The sequence below is a fragment of the Cataglyphis hispanica genome, chromosome 18, assembly GCF_021464435.1.
Source record: "Cataglyphis hispanica isolate Lineage 1 chromosome 18, ULB_Chis1_1.0, whole genome shotgun sequence".
NCBI lineage: Eukaryota > Metazoa > Arthropoda > Insecta > Hymenoptera > Formicidae > Cataglyphis > Cataglyphis hispanica.
Window position 1 is genome coordinate 5,157,638 of NC_065971.1, and position 23,306 is coordinate 5,180,943.

Here is a 23,306-nt window from a genome sequence, read left to right on the forward strand (position 1 = left end):
TTTGAATAAATATAATTGTAAAGGAAAATGATAAATTCTTGAAAAAAAAAAAAAAAACTAGAAATATTTTCTCATATATACTTTTGATAAATAAATAATAAATATATATTTGCAGTATTTAATGATATTTTTTGAAAAATTAATTTATACAGAGAAATATAAAATTTATACAATAAAAAATCTATGCAATTTGAAAAAATTATTGCATTTGTTTGTTTTTGACGAAAAATTTTATACATGTGTTTATAGAGTTTGATGTTCGTCAAATAATTATTTATTATTATTACAGAGAATACTTTTTTATCATTTATTACAAAAAAATATATATATATATATATGTATAATTTTACTTTCACATCTTTCGATGACGCAGCAAGCTGAAAAGTTTAAATTACTCTCTGAAAGCGTGGACGAAATGTGTCTGTCTCGATGTCAAAACTTCAGTGTCATGAGAAGTTAGAAAACAAGCAAATATGTGGGAATTTTAAATTAAAGCACGCAAATTGCGTATACTTTTTTGCAAAAGAAAAGCTGCAAAGTAACAAATACAAGTGAATATTTGCTGAAAATTATTTCAAACACTATATGCTCAAAATTAATTATATATTTAATTATATTGTTTATTTAATCACATTAAACTGCATATATTTGTATGATATTTATTCAAACTTAAATATGTAATACGTATACATATATAGTATACAAGTTTACATAAAGCTTACTGAATGATATAATTTGACGCAAAAGGGGTTCAAATACACCATAACTATTCAGTGATTATAAAGATTTAAGCAAAGCGAGAAGCGATTTCGCAAGGAAGATTATCTGATTTAACGCACGTCAAGTCACAAATTGCGAGAAAACTCTGTAAATGGCTTGATGTCATCTCAATCCAATTGTAAATATATTTAAATCCCCTGAATGAAAATATAGATTTCATTTTATAAGTAACAAATCTGTGGATTAGTACGATAAATCTTTATGAGATAATAGTGTCATTGATAACTCACAATTGGGAGCCCCTTCGCCGATTACGTCTCTCCTCGTCGGGTACAAGAACAGGCTGAGATACTGCAGGCGGTGCGACTGCAGGTGCAGATGACGAGTCTAGCTTAATCATCTTCTCGTCGTCGCCGGCTACCTCGTAAGGCATCACCGGCTTTACAGCGCGGAAGGAGGACCTGCGCGTTACGGGTCGCTCTTCAGGTTCTCGAGCGCCTGCGAAGAAGCAGATGATTAAGGACATTTTCAGGTCAATTATGTTATACTTGATATATCTAATGCGACTAGCATTATAACGCGAATAAATCGCCCGGAATAACAAGTCGCTGGCCGATAGTACAATTAAAAAAATAATATATGAATTTAATAAAATGTTTAAGTGATAGAAATCACTAGATTATGTATTTCTCAATTGTTTTTGAGATATTATTATTTATATATCGGAAAATTAAGGCAAATTAATTTTCATAGATAAATATCTCGATAAAATGTTACACACACATCATATACACGTACATAGTATTAATTAAAAAAAGTTTTTTATAAAAGTAATTTTATATATACTAATCGTTAGATGCGCAGAATCATTGCGAATTACATATAGAAGAACATATAATTATATTATATATGTAAATAATTAATTTTTTATTTAACGACGTAAATTTTTTTGTTATTTTCTTTTGCACTGTGTGTGTTTTACCTATTTTTAAAAAATAATTCTACCTTCAAAAGAAAATGTACACGTGAGAAAAAGTCAAACTGACATAAAAAAAAAGAATATTTATTTATTTTATTTGATAATATATGAAAAGTTTAAAAAGATTAATTGCAATATATATTCAAAAGTAATAAAATGATTATAGCTTTTTCATATTGAAGTACTACACAGTCAAGTACCAATGTTATTTTTCTCTAAAACATAGAAAGTATTCAGCACTTGACTTTTGGAGAAACCAGCATAGGTCGTTACCTAAAGAATGAAATACATTTTTGCTTGATTACAGATATCGTGGCTGAAATAATATTTGAGCTCTAACTAATTGTGAGATTATAGAGAAAGAGGAGAAATGGACAAACTAAAAGTGAAATGACCTTTCGATTGGATGATGATGATAATAATTGTCGCGACAATGTATTTCCTTGACAATCGAGTTTCCCGGAAATTTCTCACGTGGCTTTCCGACATACAGAACTCGAGTCGGTTTGTTTCAATTTTTTTTTTTTTTTATTTAATATTGAATCGCGCACTTGACTGCAGGCACGTTGAAAATCGCATCACGATCGAGCCAAGTATCGCGAATTGAAACTGTAAAATTCGATAGATTTGCAAAATACTCGAAGATCGATCGGCGCGTACGTGCATGAATATAGGTGGCTTTAAAATCGCGTTACGCCACTCCGTGACGCATCGGAAATAGTTTTCAGAAAGTTCACTGCAAGTTGAGTTTGATTCTGTGTGCACGACCTCTTGACGCGGAAAACGAGGAAGGTAGACAGAGAGAGAGAGAGAGAGAGAGAGAGAGAGAGAGAGGAGGGAGGAGGGAGGGAGGGAGGGAGGGGTGGGGGAGGGAGAGGAAGAGAAAGGTTGAATTTCCATGTCGAGTTGGCGCTTCCGATCACACAGTCTGGCAATATGCACGCGCAGTATTAAAGTTACACAGTCATTTCAGGATTCGCGATGCACACAGACGCGATTGAATTGAATACATGAAAATGGGTATTCCGAGACTAGTTTCGCGCAGTCGCTATTTAAAGCTGTTCCCTTATGGAAAATTTTAACGTTACTCTCAACAACTACCGACACCTAGTACAATCACCAATAATTTGGTGACGTAACATTTTCGTAAAGGACCTCAAATTTCTGTAACGACATACGTATACCATTACATATACGGTTTTATATTATACATTCTCTCCGAGAAACAAGATCGCACAGTTAATTGGAAGTCGTGGTTTGAAAACCATAACCTATAAATGAGAAACTCTATCGTTGTTATATATTGAAAAGATTGAAACCGCACACACACACACACACACACATCACTATATTCGGAATACGCTTAGCAAAAATCGTAACATTACTTTGAAATTTCCTTGCCGCTTTGATGATGATAACGCTAGATAAAACGCGTAATGGAAGGGATTATATCTGCAACGAAACAGAGGAAACTATGGACACAAAAGGAACAATACGAGCAAACTATCGCCGCTGCTGCTCTATTCGATTATCCTTTTCAAGGACCTTTACCGCCCTTAAGGTCTCTTAGAACGCGATCATTTCCAAATTGCCGAGAATATCGTTGCGATAACTCGTAAACGTGCAATATAGCGAGAAATCGGAACACGTATTGTTATCCTAGTGCCCGAAGGAAGCGCTGGAAGTTGGAAATTTCAAGATCGAAGAGCCGGTTATCAAAGTTTCCTTCGGAGATAGTCCAAGAGGTCAGGGAAGATAAGCGAGAGAAATTATGCGTACGCGATACAGCAAACCACTATTGATAAACGCTATCCGTCGTATTAAAGTAACTTTTGATGAATAAGTTACACAAACTATCATTATGCAAACTATTGTATTATAGCTCTCCTCTGATGAGTTATGCGATATTTCAAGTTAAAATATATACATATTATTAATATATATATTTTAATCCTTAATAATAAAAAAATTAAAAATTAAAAATAAATAATAAATAAAATACATATATTAAATACTATAATTTTTTTTACGATTATTTTATTCTTTTTAATTTTTTTATCCTCTTTACTTTAATCTCTCTTGTATTTTTTGCTGAAATATATCGCGTAATTGCATAATTATTTAAATATAATTGAACAGAAATTAAGAGAATTATACGTTGTCATGTTAAATTAAAATCACGAGCGAATCAACCAGAGAGAATAATTTTCTTATTTGTGAGAATAAATCTTTTTTTTTAATTAATGCACCTTGCGCCGAGATGGAGGCTCTTTGCTGGGCGGCGGCGATGGCCATCGCGTTGAGACCGCTGCTTCCGGGTGCGGCGTAAACATCATAGGCAGACGCTCGTCTCGGCAATTGCACCGGAAGTCCTAAAGCAGTGTCGGGATGCGTCGGCTGCGCGCCACCGCCAGCCATCGCTGCCGCTGTCTTAATTTCATCGTCGTAGGATCTCTGCCTGGTCACTCGAGATTTACGACGAATCGTGCCTCCTCCGCGACGAGCGCGTCGCCGACGCTCCTCTTCGTCGTCCAGATCGCCGCCTTCCTGCTCGATCGCTTTATCGGTAAAATTAAAAAATGTTACTCAAGCAGTTGGAACAAAAAATTTAAAAATTTATCTCAAATCATATTTTTCAATTGATTTTTTTTATTATCTATTAATAAATATTTTATAACTCCGGCTATCACTACAAATTTCAAATTAATTTCTATTAATTTATTTCTTTTTACTAGAAAAAACAACTAAAGATTTTATTTTGAAGTCATGCCCATAAAAACAATATGTCCAACTGTCAATCTGTCAAAAATTCTCAAACTGAAAAAAAAAAACAAGTCAAAAATTTGAATATATATTAGTGTCATATTAAGTACAGATTTATTTACCCCCGTTTTAAGAAAGCAAAATAAAATTTTTTTTATCGGTATATTTTCTTGATCATATCATCAATATCCGGTTATTATGCGAAACGTGACATCTGTGTTATGGGGTACAGTATGTGAAGAAACAACAGATATCTTATAGGAACGAATAAAATGATCCTTACCACCCGTCTGAGCTGGAATAACGACCCTCTGAGGGCTGGTCGCTCTCCCTCTATCAGAGGCCTGATGACGATCCGGCGAGCCACCCCTCGAGTTGCTCTTCCGGTCCAGGTCGCGCTCCCATCTGAGCTCCTCCCTCTGGCGCTCCCCTGCAACCTTTCGAAACTACAACATTACGACACCAGAGATTAGGGCTCGATGCGGGAAACGTCACCACATGTAGGGCAGGGAGAAAGTCACAGCGTCCCCAACAATACGGCAAGGGAAGGCGGGCGAGAGGTGCAAGTACAAGATTAGGTAGCATAGTTGGACACCTAGAAGCTGATGGGTTTATATATCAAGGCACAAAGATTAGGAACTTTATGATTGTTCAGATGATTGAATGAAGCTTCGTGACTGTTGACAGAAATGATTTGTTAGAAGCTATTAAATGAGAATCTCTAAAAAGTGTCGATATGACCACATTTACACTCAGCATTTAGACCTCAATGCGGCCTCAAATTTGTTTTAAATTATAAGCCGTTTGCTGTAAACATTTGATAGACAATCCGATCTGACTTCAGGTCAGATTTCATATTTTAGTGACCTGACCTGAAATGGGACGTATGCTTTTTCGGTGTAAACGCGCTAAAAGTTTATTTGCTCGCTGTTATTTTGTTGAACTGTCAAGTTAAGTAAAATTAAAGTGAAATACAATATAATAAAAATATGTACAAGTCTAAATAAAATAAAATATCACACATATGTTTATTATATCTTATTTTGTACACAATAAATATATATGCATATTTGGAATTATTAAAAAAATGTCTATATGTCATTAAAAAAATTTTGTATAATTAATTTTAATTTTCCTACAATTTTTTTATAGTCAATTTTTAATTTTTAGTTTTCCTAAAAATAAATTCTACTTTATAATCTTTAAATTTAACTTTAATTTAATTTTCAAAATTTGTCCAAAAATAAATTTAAATTTTATACTATTTATATTTTATTCTTTTGTTTTTTTTTAATTTTATCTAGCTCTCTTTCGGTGTAAATAGTTGATGACTAAATCTATTTTTGGATCGTGGTATAGATCAGATTGCGATCAGGTTGCTGGGTGTAAACGTGATGGTGTTACTAAATAGTAAATTAACTAAATAGTAGTTACTAAAAAATCGATGTTGCTAAATTGTAACGAGTTACTAAATCCTACGAAAGCTGGAAAGTTCATTCTGCTCTATCTATAAATCAATCTATCTCTATTTTATTTGAAAATAATCAAGATTCATTTTATCAGCGTTATACCATATCCGAGAAGATGGATTAAACATGAAATAAAATTAAATTGCTCGATGCGCAAGTTTCTAATTGTCTTTAGAAACGTGTGTCATTTTGTGAGGACAGATTATTTCTTCAAAGAAAATGAGTGATTGTGTCGCATACTTTGACCCGTGGATCGATTCCACGGGGCTAAAATAAACCTTGTAGCGTCTGCAAACTGCAACAAAGACTTTTCGCCCGACAATTCCGAAGCCGGTGAACTGCTCTCTTTAGCAGTGAAAATTAATAGCGTCCTCCCCTCCTGCCCCTCACAACGCTTGCGAGAGGAGGAAGACCGCGGAGGAAACAACGCGGCCGAGAGAACCCGCAATATTAATGAAATAGCCACGTCCGAAAATTAACTTCGTCCGGGTTTCGTCACGCGATCCTGTCGCGCGGCATAATTACAAGTCGGCAGTAATTAAAGCGAGAAGGACGAGACGAGAACGCGCTTAAGCATTAAGGGGTCCATTAAAACTCGGGATCCGTAGCTCCGGGAAGGGGCTACGATCGGTGCACACCATGACTAGTCATGGTGTTGTTTATTATGCACCGGGTAGATGTGTGATCGCGCTCTTACAAGCATCTGTCGCGCACATAAATATATCCACCGATGATGCAATTGCGCGAACGTGCGACGAAGAAATATCATTTTAGCACGACGATAAGATGCTGGCTCCTCCCCCGCGCCTCGCGATAATCTTACCTCGACGAAAACCACGTATGCAATACCGTACCTCGTAACTGCACGGGCGCATTCGACAACGTCTAAACTGGGTCGCCGTATACGATGCGATGTAACATGCATGCCGCATATGTACGTACATATATATCGGCGACTTTTGGAGCGTGAGACGTGGCGCAACGCCGGAGATGCATCGGATACTAGGCATCACTTTGGATGCTCAGTCAGTGGTAAATTATCCAATAGGCGTAGGCTAACAAATATGTCTAAGCTCGGAAAACTAGTGCCGTTATGTAGAGCATCTCGGAGGCGTAAATGCCAAATGCGAAATGTAATTTTAAAAACGCGTTTGCGTTTACAGTTGTTTAACATTGAAAAATCCTACAGCAACTAGGTCAGAGTTATTGAAGAAAGAAAAATTTCATCTCCAAGTGGCATTAGCATTTATATGAAGAACATTTTTGAAGAATTAATTAAATTCTAATAGTGAATTGTACAAATTTAAAATAAAATACCAGAATAAAAGAATATAATCTCTTTTTCCATCGGATAAATAAATAAATGTATATAGAAATTATATAAATACAAACGTATAAATGACATTTATAATTTACGCGATAATCAGATTAGTTTATGCACCCGGCTTTTAATTGTAAAATAATTTTCACATGATCTTTGATAATTATTTTTACGCCATCCTTTAACGTCATGATTATATTTCATTCATCATGCGACCGCTTTATATATTTAAAGCTTTTAAAGCTCGCGAGAGAACCGGCAACCGTGACGTGCGAATGGCATCGAAGTGGATTGAATGTCGAAGTGGAAAAAGCGTCAACGACAATTATCGCGAGCAAGATAAATGCATCGCATCGTTCCTCAATAAACGAGACGTATCGTGGGAGATTGACGTGCGTGCGAAAGCAAGCAATAAACTCTAATATTAACATTCGTCCCATCGTAAATACGAGACATCACCTCTCGACTTTGCATACGCCTACGCGTGCGTGAATACTCACTCCTACAATCTATTTCATTACGTCACGACATTCCTGACAAAGCGGAGTTACGATCCCGACTCCACCTATTTTACATCGAACGTCGAATTCATCGCCAGCCACGCTGGAAATACTACATGTTGGTCATCCGAAGGAATTAGATAAGTTAAATTGTACAGTTATTTATAGGTATTATATTAAAAAATTTAATAATCTCATCGACACATGTCAAATAATGCGGGATGCAACAAGATAATGATTGATTACATTTTGCTCGACAAAATGAGACCTTTTTCTTTGCTTTAAGTTCTGCCAAGTTATTTCTCATAAATTTTTTAGCGCTGATTACGGATCTAGCCGTAAAAACGGCGTATTACATTTTTCAGAAAATTTCAGTCCAAGTTGCTAAAAATAGGCATCTTTAATACTTTTGCGCGTTATATCATTGGATGAGGATGTGCTCCTGAAAGCAATGGCAGCTCAAAATAAAGATCAAAGTTTATATTTTATGATAAAAATGTTAAAAGTCTCAGGAAAAAAAGGTTTTCCTGAAAATTTCGTTTCTTACATTTTTATGGCTAGATTCATATCATAAAAAAATCATTAAAAAATCTATCAGAAATATCTTAGTATAACTTAAAGCAAATTTGAACAGTATTATTAATGAAAATATTTCAGTTTTATTTCATTGTCGAAAAAAAAATTCTTATAAATATATAACAAGCATTTAACAGAAAAAAAATATGCCACGTTGAACTTGTGTTGAATTTTGAAAATATTTTACATATATTATAATAGACGAATTTAATAAACAAAGAATGAAAGCCATAATATGCAAAAATAGAAACGTGGATTTTAATGTAAACGCGGCGTGCAAGAAGCGCTTTTATAATAGCTGCTTTTAATTTTTCCGTGTAATGAGCAGTTATATACAATGTGATATACAATCTCGTAAAATTTTTAAACTTTGTCGTTTTTATGATCTTATTCCTGCTGATGTGCAGAAGCACGCCCTCATTTCAATTTTACTCAATTTTCTTTCGTTTCCGTTCGCACAAGCACGGAGGCGATTATTCTGTCAAATGACAAAAACGCTTGTCGATAAATTTTACTGGTACTATAGTCGAAGTTTTCAACTCGCAACAACGTAAGTTTCAGCCTTAGAGCTGAATGATAGTCGATAACCGAAGCTTTGATAAATTCAAGGATAGCAATTTATTTGCGGAATATACGTAACGCAATATATATAACGTACAACAAATTTCGTTAAGCAAAATGTAAAAAATCGGCAGCGTTGCCTAGTGTTTATTTTTTATAAAAAAAAAAAAGAAAGAAATGTTGCAACAATATTGCAAAAATATTGCACGATTATATTTATATAATCGCGATTACTCTTTTCTTATATGGATTTAAAAGCACAATGATAATGACTCCTCCGACCGTATTTTAAGAAAATAAAACGCACATACGATTATTACGATGCATTTCCATCCGAGTTTTCAGAAAATTCGCACTTACGATCATCTCGTGATAATTACATGCCTGATAATTGTCTGTCTGAGTGTCGAGTCATGAGAAGTCTGCACACACACACGTGTGCATTCGTTTCCCGACGCGTGTGTGTTTGCGGGCACTCAGTTTGCGAGACAAGTGCACTGCGGGATCTGCGTGCAATGAGATCTCGTCGAGAGTAGTCGAACTCCGCGTCAAGTCCGACATTAGTGGTAGCGCGCCTCGTTAAAGCCGCACGTGACAAGAACGATCGTCGATTTGATCGTGCAAATAACTTATGATTTTCGCAAATTACCGTATATTATCTTGGCATAAAAGGCACGATAAAAATGAGTCCGTTAGTTTTGCGCTCGTTGTGCAATTTTACCGAGAGCGACTTTATATTCCATATTTTATAGAAAAGTATTTCTACAATTTCTTTATTAAATATATACACTTTAAAATATTTAATTATTTTTTAAAATATATTTTATTAAAATTATTTTAAATATTTAGAAAGAGAAGGTAAATATATTACGTCTTAATTAAAAGTTAATGCAAAATTAATGATTGTTATAAATGACGATTTTTTCGCACAATATATTTATTCAAAATAACATCGTCATTTAATGTCGATTAAAATATAATGAAATTTGAACTATTGCGTAATCAATGATGTTTTGAAAAACTGAAATAGCCATATTTTATAGAAATTGGGCGATTACCGACGTCACAATCGGAATAAAATAATTAGAGATATCCTTTGTGTGCAAGATGACCTGCACTTTGTTGCATGTGGCTTTGTTTGCAGTGGCGTGCAAGAATCTCAATGAATAGCATAAAGTATGTATTTGTAATAATAGTGAAGTGTGTGGTTTAAAAAGCGTTTAAGCGGACACTCAAAGCATATACAGTGACTCGTTTCGTAGCGGTATTTTAGTAACTCTCTAATTTCAATCATGATTACACGGACGTTTTCGTGTATATAGGGATGCTAAATTATGCATCTTGTTGGGAAAAGGGAACCTCGTGCGATGGTAAATCGTGAGTAACACAGAAAGCTAGTCAAACGACACGGTGCGCACGTAAAGCGTGGCTTTTCTCTCAATTTTGAAAATATTCTCAACTTTTTATTGCAAAAAAAAAAAAAAAAAATAAAGTCGTGTCAAATATATTAATTTTTTTTTTTAATGGAAAAGAAAACGCATCTAGATTAAAAATATGGATAAATTTCCAAAAAGGCCTTACTTCCGATTTTCATAAAACATTTGTGAAAAGCTTTTTTCAGGTTAAAATCAGGCTGAAAAAAGCCTCTAAAAGGAATTTTGATAACTTCTAAGAAAGTCATATAAAAAAAAAAAAAACGATAAAAAATATAATAATTGTTGTAATTATTTCATTAGCGGACACTTTGCCAATGATCTTGACTTTCACATATGTTGCAAGAGTAAAATTAGTGATTAATATTTGTGAATAATTTTTGTTTTATTTGATGGTCTCTATAGTTTTTGAGATATTTAACGCAAAAGATTTACTGAATAAAACATAATTTTCCGACAACATATATTCATTTCGTAGAGCGTACTCTTAGTAGATTGATTTATTTAAATATGACAAATAAAATACGAAGGGCGGAAACGCCTTTCTCGCCCATGTGTAAAAGTCATAATTTTTTGTATTTTTATAGTTTTGATAAAAGATCACTATATTATTGTGAGCATTTACTATTACTAAAATTATTATATTTAAAATTATTCGAAATTATTCGAAAAAACTTGCCAACTCATATATAGAACCGTATAATTATAGTACAGGACGATATAGGATGGACTTTGCTTTGCGCAGAAAATAGCAAACTCATGTAAAATCATATAACTCGGTAAATATCCCCTTTTGTTAATATTTTAAAAACTAAACGAGACTGCAAAATGAAACAAAATGATTATTTATCAGCAACCTCACATACTTACACATATGTGAAAGTCGAGGTCATCGGCGAGATGTCCGCTAATATAAATAATGATCGATTCGGTACCATTTTCTTTTGAAAAATGACTTTCTTCTAAAAATTGCCAGAATTTCCTTTAACGGCTTTTATTTTAACCTGAAAGAAAACTCTTCAAAGTTTCATCGAAATCTGGAGATCTAAACCTTTTTCGAAACTTTATTAAAAAATATTAAAATTTTGTAGATCAAAAAAATAATTAAATGTTGACTATTAGAGTACGAAATGTGATCGTTCCATCGCCAGGATTTCATCTATTAACGTTTTTCATATATATTATTTTACAAATATATGAAAGCGGTGTGCCATCAGAGCAATTATTCTCGCATTGTTAGATAAAGCGATTAGAAAAATCAGAGTTTCTGAGATAATTCTGAGATAGATTCTGAGAGATTCATTCCGAGATAATTATGCTACTTGCGTCATCCAACTCTCGTTTAATCGTTCAAATCAGAAAAGCATAGATTTCATCGCGAATCAAGTTTTCGCTTACCTTCTCCAGTTCCTTGAGACTGGCCGGCGAAACGTCGGAGTGTCTTCGAATTTCCGGGCTCCGCGGCGGAGCCAATCCTGTTCCGAGTGCGCCTATTTGACTTCCGGTGGGTCCCAATCGGGCGTCGCTGTGTCTCCTTTGAAGAGCTTCCAGGATCGGCACGTCCAGCAACGAATCTGTGGATTCCTGTGTCACTATCGGCTGGTCCCTCGAGGCGATCTTTCGGCGGCAAACGCTACATCGCCAGGAAGACTATAACATTTTGAGAAGTTTACATTTGATATTAATGTAAAGTTATTCCTTGCTCTTTGTACATTTCATGTTAATACAGATGAAACAATCGGTTCAATTTTGTTATTTATTATTTAATATAAATTTAAGATACACACACATAAATGCAGACGGATTTAATAACATTTTTCTTCAATTACGAGCCGAATTAATGATGAAATTTTGTGAAATTAAAGCACGAATGTGAAAAGCATAATGGACGATATAAAACGCAAATATTTGATTTAGATTAATCGATATAACGAAAACAATATATTTGCAGTTTCGAAAAAATATTTTGTTGGAAATCTAGAGAGAGAGCGAGAGAGCACACATATGTATGGACATTTTCGTTTATCTAAAAAAAAAACTTGTGCATTATTTTTATTTTGAAATAACAATATATTACGAATGCGAAAAGAAATAGGAGAATTATGAAAACTGATTTAAATTTTTTATTATACTAGACCACTATAAACGCGCTACTCGCGCGCCATTTATTTTATGTGCATGTGCATATAATTACTTACATATTAATTCTAGTTTTCCATTTTTTCAAAATAAATAAAATAAAAATTACACACCCACTTAATATTTAAACTATCAAAGATGTCGCTCAGTTATGACAAGCTTTTATTGATATAAAGTAATGTTCAGTGCATCATCGAGATAATCAGCATCGTGAAAAAGAGGTAACAATATTGCCAGTATCGATTTAATAAACTCCGTGATATATTAATTGATAATTTAATAATTGATTTATAATTTAAAATACATGTATAATATAATATTTTGTTTGTATATATACGTCATAGTGGAAAATATTTCGGCAACGAATAATTAAAACATAACATGGTATACGGCCTTGATGACGTAAACATTAACGCGCTATTGTTAACGTGTTATGGCTTTATTATTCTCACGGCGACACTCGAACAGTAAGTAAGTGGAACGCGAGACACTCCATCAAATATCTTTACTCAACGCAATTGCGACAAGTATCGGGAAATAATTTGATATCATAAATAATAATTATCTTTCACACACTTTAAATTTTGAATAATACGTAATTATATCATAATGGATAAATTCCGAAGCGCGTATTTTGCGTGACGTTTTAATCAAGAATCGAAATGATTAAAATCAAAATTGTAAATTATTGTTTCGCCGCGATTTTTCTCTCTCTTTCTCTCACTTCTCTCTTTATAATTATTTCTTTAAAAATACTTGATGTTTAATTATATTTTATCCGATTATTTTATTGTTCAATTTTTCGACAATTTAAATATGATTCGGATTAAGGACGCGTAATAAAATAGTCAAATCTCAGGTTCGGATAATGATTAACATAATAATAGACTCCGTGATATATTAATCGCTTATTAAATAATTGATCTATAATTTAAAATATTTGTTTAATTTATTATTCCGCTTGTATATACGTCATAATACACAAATATATTTTTAGCTGCGTCAACAACATAGTGTTCGCCCTTCGGGTGTAAACATTAGCGTGCTATTGTTAAGGTGTTGCCACTTACAGTCTTGTTATCATTCATACAGCGACGCTTGAGCAATAAAATGGTGCTCCAAATTCCTTTTCTAAACGCGATCGCGACAAATATTAGAATATAATTCGCTATGATTATTATAATTAACGATTAATTATCTTTCGAAAATAAGAAATAAAAAATAATTCAATAATAGAGATAATAATAATAATAGTAACTTTTATCATAGAGATAGCATACTCTTATGAGTGGCGCATGATTTTGGCATCGTATAAATATCAAAAACTTTATTTTTCGTGTTCTCTTTTACGATACAATAAATATGTACCTTTTTATTATTATACGCATCGGATATAAAATTCGATGCGTACAATAATAATTTTTTGAAATATTAATTATTTTAAACATCGGTATAATTTGGATTTTATATTTGTGTGTTGCAGACAACGTAGCCTCAAGACCAAATCTCTTGCGCATCAGTGCCGGTGAGTGATAAATTTTATTTTATTTTGAGGTGATGGATCCGTAGATTAGATGCAAATGTAGATTGTAGATTGTAAATAAATCCGTTGCCTCAAAATGGATAGGCTAGAATAAATGCAATCAAATAACTTTTAATAGACTTTTTAAATACATATTAAAACACATTAAAAATATAATTTAAAATATAAATTAAAACAAAAAATTGAAAAAAGTATAAAATATTTTTCTCAATAGAAATTTTATTTAATTTATTTAATGTAAAAGACGCTAATAATTTTATTTCCTATATTAATAATTGTGATGTTGCGCCAATTTTGTCATAATTTTTCATAGCCCATCCATCTTTGTTATCATAGCAATGAAAGCTTAGACAGTTTGTCATGCATCATTTTAATATAATTTTACTTTAGTCAATCTAATGCCAAGTTATCAATCAAATTTAATCATTGATTGAAATAATAATATTTAACCTTATAATAATATATAATATTTATAATAATATGTAATTTATTTTAACATAAATTACTTATATAAATCCTATAGTATTTATTAATTTTATTTTATATATTTTTATAATTTTATCTAATTTTATTTTATTACGATTAAATATTATTACTTCACAATCAATTATTAAATTTGATTAATAATTTGACTTTCAGTCAAATTATTCATTTATCAAATTTTGCAATTTATTGAAACCATGCATGACCATCTGTCATGTCATAAACGAACATAAAATTATGCTCATGTACTCCGGCGACAATAATTAGCCGGCAACGGAAGGAATTTTTTTCCTTCATCAACCTCTGATGGAGGTCGAAGCTACATACTCTGGTTAGATATAGCCAGAATGAATATGGCCAGGATCAAAGTAAGTCCGACTGGACCAACGGAAACAATCTACGGTGCATTATATTAGGGCATTCTATTAGGACACGCGAATAAGACATGCGAATAGGGCACGCATCTATTATAAAATACATGTAATATTATAAAGTTAGTTACATGTAATATAATAATATGTATTACCTGTTTTTTCAAAATCAATTAAATTAAAATTATGAGCATATATTTAATATCTGATTTGTCAAATACGCCATGACAGGCTTTTATTGATATGAAGTATTGTACAGCGTAGTATTGAAATAATCAATCAACATGGAGGAAAAGAAGCAACAATACTTGCGACTATCGATTTTACATATATTTTTTAAGAGTGGAAATGTCGTTATATTCTCTCTCTTCAAATACTGGGTAAACCTTGTAATGTCTGCATAATCAGATTTCACACGACCTGCTTTTATATAATACATATTTATAATAGTAAAATTTATGCACGGTTCATAAAAGCAAAGTTATTCTCTTTTTCCGCGTGCTCGGAGCATGAAAAATGGCAAATGGAGAGGACGAATGCAAATCTTGAAACTTATTAAAGCGCACACATTTCCATCATATTCACATGCGACGACTTTTCTCGCAAATTCTATAGCACAACGTTCCGTTTTATCAAAGATACATAGAATAACGCGCATGTATTTTTCAACGAATTTAGGTGACAGATATATTGCATATTAGGAATGAATAGAGACACGGAATGAATGGACTCTTGGAATGATTGCGCACATTCTAGCAAATTTGGGTTACCCGCACAAATGTTATGCAATGGCATACCATACGTTATAGTAAGCACAAGATTAAATATCGTGCGATCGACCGCGCACATTTATTGAATTTATCAATTACGCGTGTAATTAGAATTAATGCACGATCAACATCGCGCGTTCACTCGGCGAGCAAAAGAAAAGACAAATAATCGCGGCGTCCCTCAATTAATCTTCGACACGAATAAATGAAATTGTGCGAAAGGCAAATACATTTTTTTTTTTGTTAGATTTCCACGCGTTTTTAATTTCCTGGAAAAGCGTAGAAATTTGGAATTCTCAGTGATTTCTTTTGTACCTGGAAAAATCAAGGAATTCTCACGGAATTTTATTGAGATTCGGAATTTAGAGACAATTCTCTCTGATAATTTTGTTTTCATATTGCAAACAGTCGGCAAATTAAGTGATTTATGTGTTAAAAATATATTATGAATATATATCTATCTCTGTCTATTCAATGTTTTGACAAAACAATATACATATTCTTTATTATAATTTTGAGTGATAAAAAAAAATGAAAACAATGAAATAAAAAAAAAATGAAAACTTGATACAAGTAAAAAATGCTTATTTTACGAAATTCAATTTTTTTGGTACATTTATAAAAATCTAGGACTTGAAATTTAAGAAGCTTTATGTTTTTCCTTTATACCAGTGAAAAATATTAGAGAACACATGCAATAAAAGACTTTATTTTGAGAAAATTGCATCAAAAAAATCTTTAAATAAACTTTATCTGGAATTTTTTGAACAAAAATATCTGGAAGATGAGAGAATTTTTTTACAAGATTTGAATACCTGCATAATTCAGCCGCTCGTTTTAGCTTCTTTTTGCTTCCTCTCTTGTTGACATTCTTAATTATTAAACAAGTGTTTATACGACCAAACTGGCAATTTATTGTTTGATTATTATATCACGACGTTTCGACCATATGGTTTTGGTCCTTATCAAGTGAAACTAAAATAACAATACAATAAATAATGATAGTCATGTTACAATAAAATAAATAAAATTAAGCAACTTACGTTATAATTAAAAAGTAGAAAGAGAAAAATCGAAATGTCAAACTGACATTGTGTCAACCACTATGTTTGGAATACTGAGATCAACTAAACGACCTTTATTAATTTATCGTATATGTTGTTTAAATTCTCTGTATCTTTTTGGGAATTAATAGTGTTGTCAAATTTTTTAATAAAAAACATTTCAGCTATTTCTCTCTTTCTTACGTGTTTTTCGTTATGTAGAATATCAGGCGCTGACCAATCGAAGTCATGATCAAATTTTAATTTGTGTTTGCTAATTACGGATAAATTACTTTCGTGCATTTTTATATTATTACAATGTTCCTTGACTCTTAATTATTGATGCAAAATGATAGAGGAGCTTATAATTTTTTCAGTGGTTTCAAAAAGATCCTAAATAATTGAAGAATGGGAATTTTATTGTTAATGATTTTTGATGACAATTTTCTACGGTTGTTACTTTAATCTATTGAAACATTAAACAGAAAGTTCATTTTATTTAACATTATTTTTGCTTTGAAATGCAAGATTCTTCGCCTCGATTGGTCCACCGAACGCGAAAACGTCAAACTCTGACACTCTGGGATAACAAGAAAATCCAACAGAAAGTATAGCAGGAGTAAAAATTAGCAAGCAATGGGGGTGAACGTAATTTATGAGGTGGTGTTAGGCCCGGTATTAGGAAACTTTCGTTTACTCCGCATTACCGTGAGTCTCCGGCTTTTCTTGTCACTATCGCCTTACCGTGAGTCTCCGGCTTTTCTTGTCACTATCGACAATTAACTCTGCCTTTCGCATTCACGCTTCGATGAATACGCAAATAGTGGGATTTTCGTTTCTACGGGAACTTCTTTAATAAGTCAAATCAAACGTACAAAATTTATTTCCCTGTCCTTATAATATTTCGTATCCTAATTCGCGTATAATAATTACGGAAAATTCGCGCATGTTTGTATATATTCGTTCAGTTCGTAAATGCGTTTTTTATCATGTTTTGTAATTATAAAGTATAATCGCGTGACAGAAGATTTGAAGTATTTTTTGATATGCAAATAATCACATTAGAATAAAAATTTATTATTCTTATTAATAAGTATATAATGACGCATAAATGGGAATAATAGACGTTAGATAGCAGTGAAATATCGTGACTAATAATAATTTAATTTTGAAATTAAATTTTCACGTTTAATTCGCTCCTTTGTATTTTTTTCTTTTTTTTTTTTTTATCCGTTTATATAATCCAGCAATCAATTTACGCTCAAACACCATCCGTTTCGTTTTGTAGTAATATTTACTAGTCGAAGACAAGCAGGTTAATTAGAAATGGAGGCGCGCAAAACTTACTGGGTCGTCAGAATTCGTTGTCGTCGAATACGAGGCGCAGTCCTCGCAGACTTTGTGTTGACACTCGCAACAAGTTCGCGAGACTTCCTCGGGACCGAACGACTTCCGGCATACTCTGCAATCGTCCCCGCTGCTTGTCTTGCCGCTCGCTTCTGACTTTCTGCAACACCGCATCCAATAAACTTTGCTTAAAGTCCAAGATTTTATTCGCCATGATTTTTTTCAGCTCCATTAGCAACATTAATGTCGAATATTCTGTGATCAAATCATATATAAGTATATATATATATATATATATATATATATATATATATATATATATTACACAATCTATTTGTAGTAGGTAAAGCCTTACTTTTATTTATTTATAATAATAAAAATTATTTATAATAATTATTTATAATAATAAAAAAAGAATTAAATTATTATTTTTATAACCGATATATGTAGTAAATAAAGTACCGAAAAGTTTGTTCGCAGAACATCCTTATTTGAACAAGCGCAGATTACTTATTATTAATTAACCGACGATGAATCAATCCATGATCCTTAATGGACGCGTCGTATTAAATATCGCTCGGCTAGGTGCACGAGCCTGGCAAACAGTAGAAATAGCTTTCGGTGTTGTCGCGTCCGTTTAAATTGACAGTAGAACTTTAGGGATCGTCTTCTACACGGAGAACGTTTGCACAATCTATGACTCGTTTGCACACATGTATTTTCGAAAGAATAAATTTTTACCTGCACTGAGATAACGTAGCTCGCGGATTAATCGCGATGGATTATTATCAATCCAATAAAATGTTTTCAAATACATTGGATTTTATATCTAGTGAAATAATGAATTAAGAGCTTCATCGCGCTAACGTTTGAATTATTTAAAATTGCATTTATTAAAAAATTTGCTTTGTATAATGCAAATCTTCAATATTGAAAGAAATTAAGATTTTAAAAGAGCAGTAAAAGTAGCTTTAATAATTTTAGAATGTATAATATATGCACTTTTATAAATAATACAAAGTATTTTTGAAATTATAATTTATTAAATTAGTAAATTATTTATAAAATTAGAATTTATATCTTTTCATCATATAAATATATTGTATAATATTTATTATATGAAATATTTAAAACAAAATTTTAAATATATGCACTTACTTTTAATGCTTTGCATAAATTAATTTTTTTCTTTTTTTTTTTTTTGAATTTTTAGGGAAAATTTTCATTGTAAAGTCAACATTTTGAAACTATTGCAAATGACTTTTGTCAAGGATTAATTGCTTTCAAATATACCAATTTGGAGATAGGATGGAAATAGAGTGTTCGGCAGGATGCCCTTTGGGAAGCATCACGTGAAAAAACGCAATACCGGATTTTGCGTTTTTACTGTTACACACTGTTCCGGAAACTGACATTTTTTTCGTTCTCGTTATTAGCAAGATTGTACTCGCAATCAAGTTAATATTTTTATATTTTTCATCAATTTCAGTGATAAATATACTCCAATATAAAAGCGATTAAACTCGATTACTTGAATTGCAACTTTTCTAAAAAAATTTGAAAAGTTTAGAGTGTCTATGTCTGTAATATAGGTCGCGCGCGTTTCTGTTTATTTATTTGAGTATTATTTATTTTTAGTCTATTAATTTTTATTTATTATTTAATAATGTATTTTAAATTGTTAATAATTAAAACTCTAATTATACTCAAAAGCATGATAACACGTGTCGGCGACTTGATATGAATATATTGTTGATAATATAATGTGTGCACTCAAAAATTAACCAACTTGAAATTAAACGGAAATGAAATTATTTTATATTAATTCAATTGTGTACAATAAATTAAATTACGCGTAAAATGATGTTTCTCTTTGCGAAAAATACATAATAATGCAAAGACACAATATTATGATATTATATATATTTAATAATTTAATTTCATTTAAGTATATGAAATATATGAGTCATATACGTATATGATATAATTTGTATTGTAGTATATAATACTACAAAAAAAAGTATAGGAAATATGCAAGACTTTTAATAAGAAGTATAGCAATATATAAATATTGTTTTAATGAGGAAAATAAAAATTCTTATTAGCATGACACATTTTCGAAAGAAGGCACGATGTGCCTTCACTCTATAATAAGTAACAGCAAAAAACGTACAACGAGAGCATTTTATACACAGGTTACATTTTGATAGGAACTTACGATTTTAGAGATTCAATCGTGGAGGATTCCTCTTTGGGCTGAATGTCCTCCATCGGGGTGACCTTGGCCGGCTTGGTGACTGAAAAGAGAGAAAGAGGGATCTCCTTTATACCGTATACTTCACGAAGAGACTTCGATGTCCTATCCGCGGGCTAGGCTTACAAGACTTATATCCTCCGGGATCTCCCGCAATTGGCGAATCGATCGCTTTTCCCGCCCTTCTATTGTCTCTACAGAGTCTTTAAAGTTCCATTTGGATCTTTAAGGATCCTTCCATGAGCGGAGGACGGAGGGGTGGGGGGGGGAGGGGCTCGTTAAGTATTCAGCCCCTTCTTCCTCCTAGCTAGGGAAAGAGCCACGTGGCGATTTTATCTCGCGCGATTTGCCGAAGGCTTCCCTAATCCGAGCGACGGCGTTATCGCGAATCCTCGTCGGAAAACGGCCGCGCGATTTTGAAGGTCGGCTGTTATCCTCGACAGGAATGAATTCGCGATATATATCCCGCCGAATACGTCCCCTCTCTCTAAGAAAGAAAAAAAAAAAAGGCAGTTCCGCAAGAAACGAGATAAGGATTGTAATCGGATTGCTGCTTAATTTCATTCACATTGTACAGAAATTTGCCGTCGCATTCCATTTCTCTCTTACTGTTCATATCGTCGCTTCGAATTAGTAAATGGCGCTATGGAAATGTTTGCTCAAAGATGGTCTTGCCAGAAGACGCAAAAAGTATTTCTCAGCACCAAGGATATTGCATTGCATCACCAAGTAAAGCACTTCTCTGCAGCTTCTCAATTAACCCAAATACTCTTGCGAGTAACCGGATGATGACGATTTTTTTTTCGTCACGAGTAACGTCGCGAATTAACGGAATGAAAAAGATTACCGTACCGTGGGTTAAAAAAAAAAAAGAAATACTTTTACCTCTTTTTATGCGCTTTTTTTCTTGTAAAATATTTCTCCATATTTAAGGATTTTTTTTTTTTTTGAGAATCTAGAACTCTTGACAATATTCCTATTTCTAAAGATTAATTTTATTGAAAAAATGACCTATGTATAATTTAAAAAAAAAGTTTAGTCGAGTATTTATAACGTGAAGTTTTGGTATTTACATAATACTTGCTTTGTTTCTTCAAATTTGATTTACTTGCGCAGAGACGGAAGACGAAGTTCCGTAACTAAATGCATTACGAGATTTGTAAGGAGATTGTCTCAATAAGATAATTTCTATTAACTTAAACTTTATAATTATAATTATTGAACTACATGTATATCGAAAAGTTGACATAAAATTTGAAGTTATATTCTTCGAAAACTAGAGATAACGATACAAATATAAAAAAAGAGGCATTTTGTAATTAACGCGATTAATTACTCGCTGATGCGATACTCGTGATCTTTTTTTACGAGATAAACTTACGCAAACTTTCTAGAAAATGAAAAAGAAGAGAGGATTGCACGCCCGTGGCGAAAATCCGGAAAAATCAGAATCAGATCGCATCAGGTCGCGAGCACGCGAACGCATGTGGCCTGGATTAGATCGTCCGTGGATCCAATTAAACTTCTAGAAAAACCGACCAGATGCCTGTGATCCGCCGCATATCACCTTTCTCACCGCGGAAATTAACCGTCAGATCGAATCTTACGTGAATTATGACTCGGTCTGGAAAATGTGCCATACATAAAGTGCCGCTTCGCGAGCGTTAAACGGTTAATTCCGCTTGTTCTCGAGCAAAAAAAAACAAGAAAAAAAAAGAATAAAACTGGCGCTTTCTTTTTTCTTTGATTATATAGATATTAATGATGTATTACTAATATAGATTAATTATTTATTAGAATGTTTAAAATTATTTTATAATTGTCTATTATTTTAGTATTGCCCAATTAAAGTTTTTGTTTGAATTTTTATTAATATTTTATGATTTAATCGTGCCGCTTCTGCTCACCAAGACTAACAATTATCTTAAATGTGAAAAAGCGATCTTTTTTGTTTCCTCATAGAGGAAATTTTGTTTTCGTGGCAAATTTTTTTTCCATTTTATATCCCAATGCTTTTAAAATGTTTTCCAAAACGTCGAAAAATCATATTTTTTAAAGATGTCCGTATGTGTGTGTGTATGTATGTATGGTATGTACGTACAGAATATACATTGTACAACTTTCACGATTTTTGAGATATCGGGTTAAATTTTTTTAAATAAATAAAGTATCGTTAAAGGATGGTTGGTATTAAATTTGACGAGAATCGATGAAAAGGTTTATTTTTTATAAAATTTTGAGATATTTTTTTTTGTAAAAAAGCCAAAATTGAAAAACCTGTTGCTTTAAGAAGCTTAAGCTTTGTACGCGAAATAAAATGATGGAGAAACAATATCAAAAAAATATATTTTTATGTTTCTAATTTGCACAATTTCTATTTTGTTTTTTATATCAAAATATAAATAAAACAATTTGTCTTCTATTATTTTAATAGCAACGCATTATAATATCGAAAATATAAATTGGATTGATAGACATAGTGATGTTTGGATTTCGATACCATTATTTATAAATATGTTAAAAATTTATTTATTCTTAAATTATTTATAAACATTTAAAATTTAATTACATTCTTAGAAACATTTGAGATTGATTTTTCATAAGTAAAAATTTTATGTATATACTATAAGATATTTTTATATTCAACAATTTTTCGATAATTTTTCGAGCTATACTTGGACACAAGACAAATCTATTTAATTGACCGAAAAATTATCATGAAAGAATAGAAAAATTACCATCGCGACTTATTTTATATTAAATCTAAATACACTGTCAGTTAAATTTTCAATAAAATTTCTCTTCAAAAAAACATCCTCTTCAGATTAATCATAAACTACGATTTTGTTATACAACTTTGTCACATTTATATTTGTATAAATATTCTTTGGAAACTTAATTAATGAAATAATTAATATTTAATGTTCCAATTGAATATTTAATTGATGAATTTGTTTGATATTTAACTTTAAATATTGAACATCTTTATAATTAAATTATCTTTTAAATTGATATTAAACAAAAATCTCTTTCG

General features: G+C 32.1%; 1 protein-coding gene across 1 annotated transcript in view; it reads right to left on the minus strand.

Moving 5' to 3' along the window:
• LOC126856246 (regulating synaptic membrane exocytosis protein 1) overlaps positions 1-23,306 on the minus strand; it is a 161,459-nt gene that overhangs the window by 69,991 nt on the left and 68,162 nt on the right. The window contains exons 4-9 of the mRNA XM_050604587.1: positions 20,237-20,315; positions 18,019-18,178; positions 11,721-11,972; positions 4,746-4,908; positions 3,949-4,257; positions 1,011-1,218 (exon numbers count right to left, since the gene is read on the minus strand). Of these exons, the coding sequence (XP_050460544.1) occupies positions 1,011-1,218; positions 3,949-4,257; positions 4,746-4,908; positions 11,721-11,972; positions 18,019-18,178; positions 20,237-20,315 (1,171 nt within the window). The remainder of the gene's footprint in view (positions 1-1,010; positions 1,219-3,948; positions 4,258-4,745; positions 4,909-11,720; positions 11,973-18,018; positions 18,179-20,236; positions 20,316-23,306) is intronic.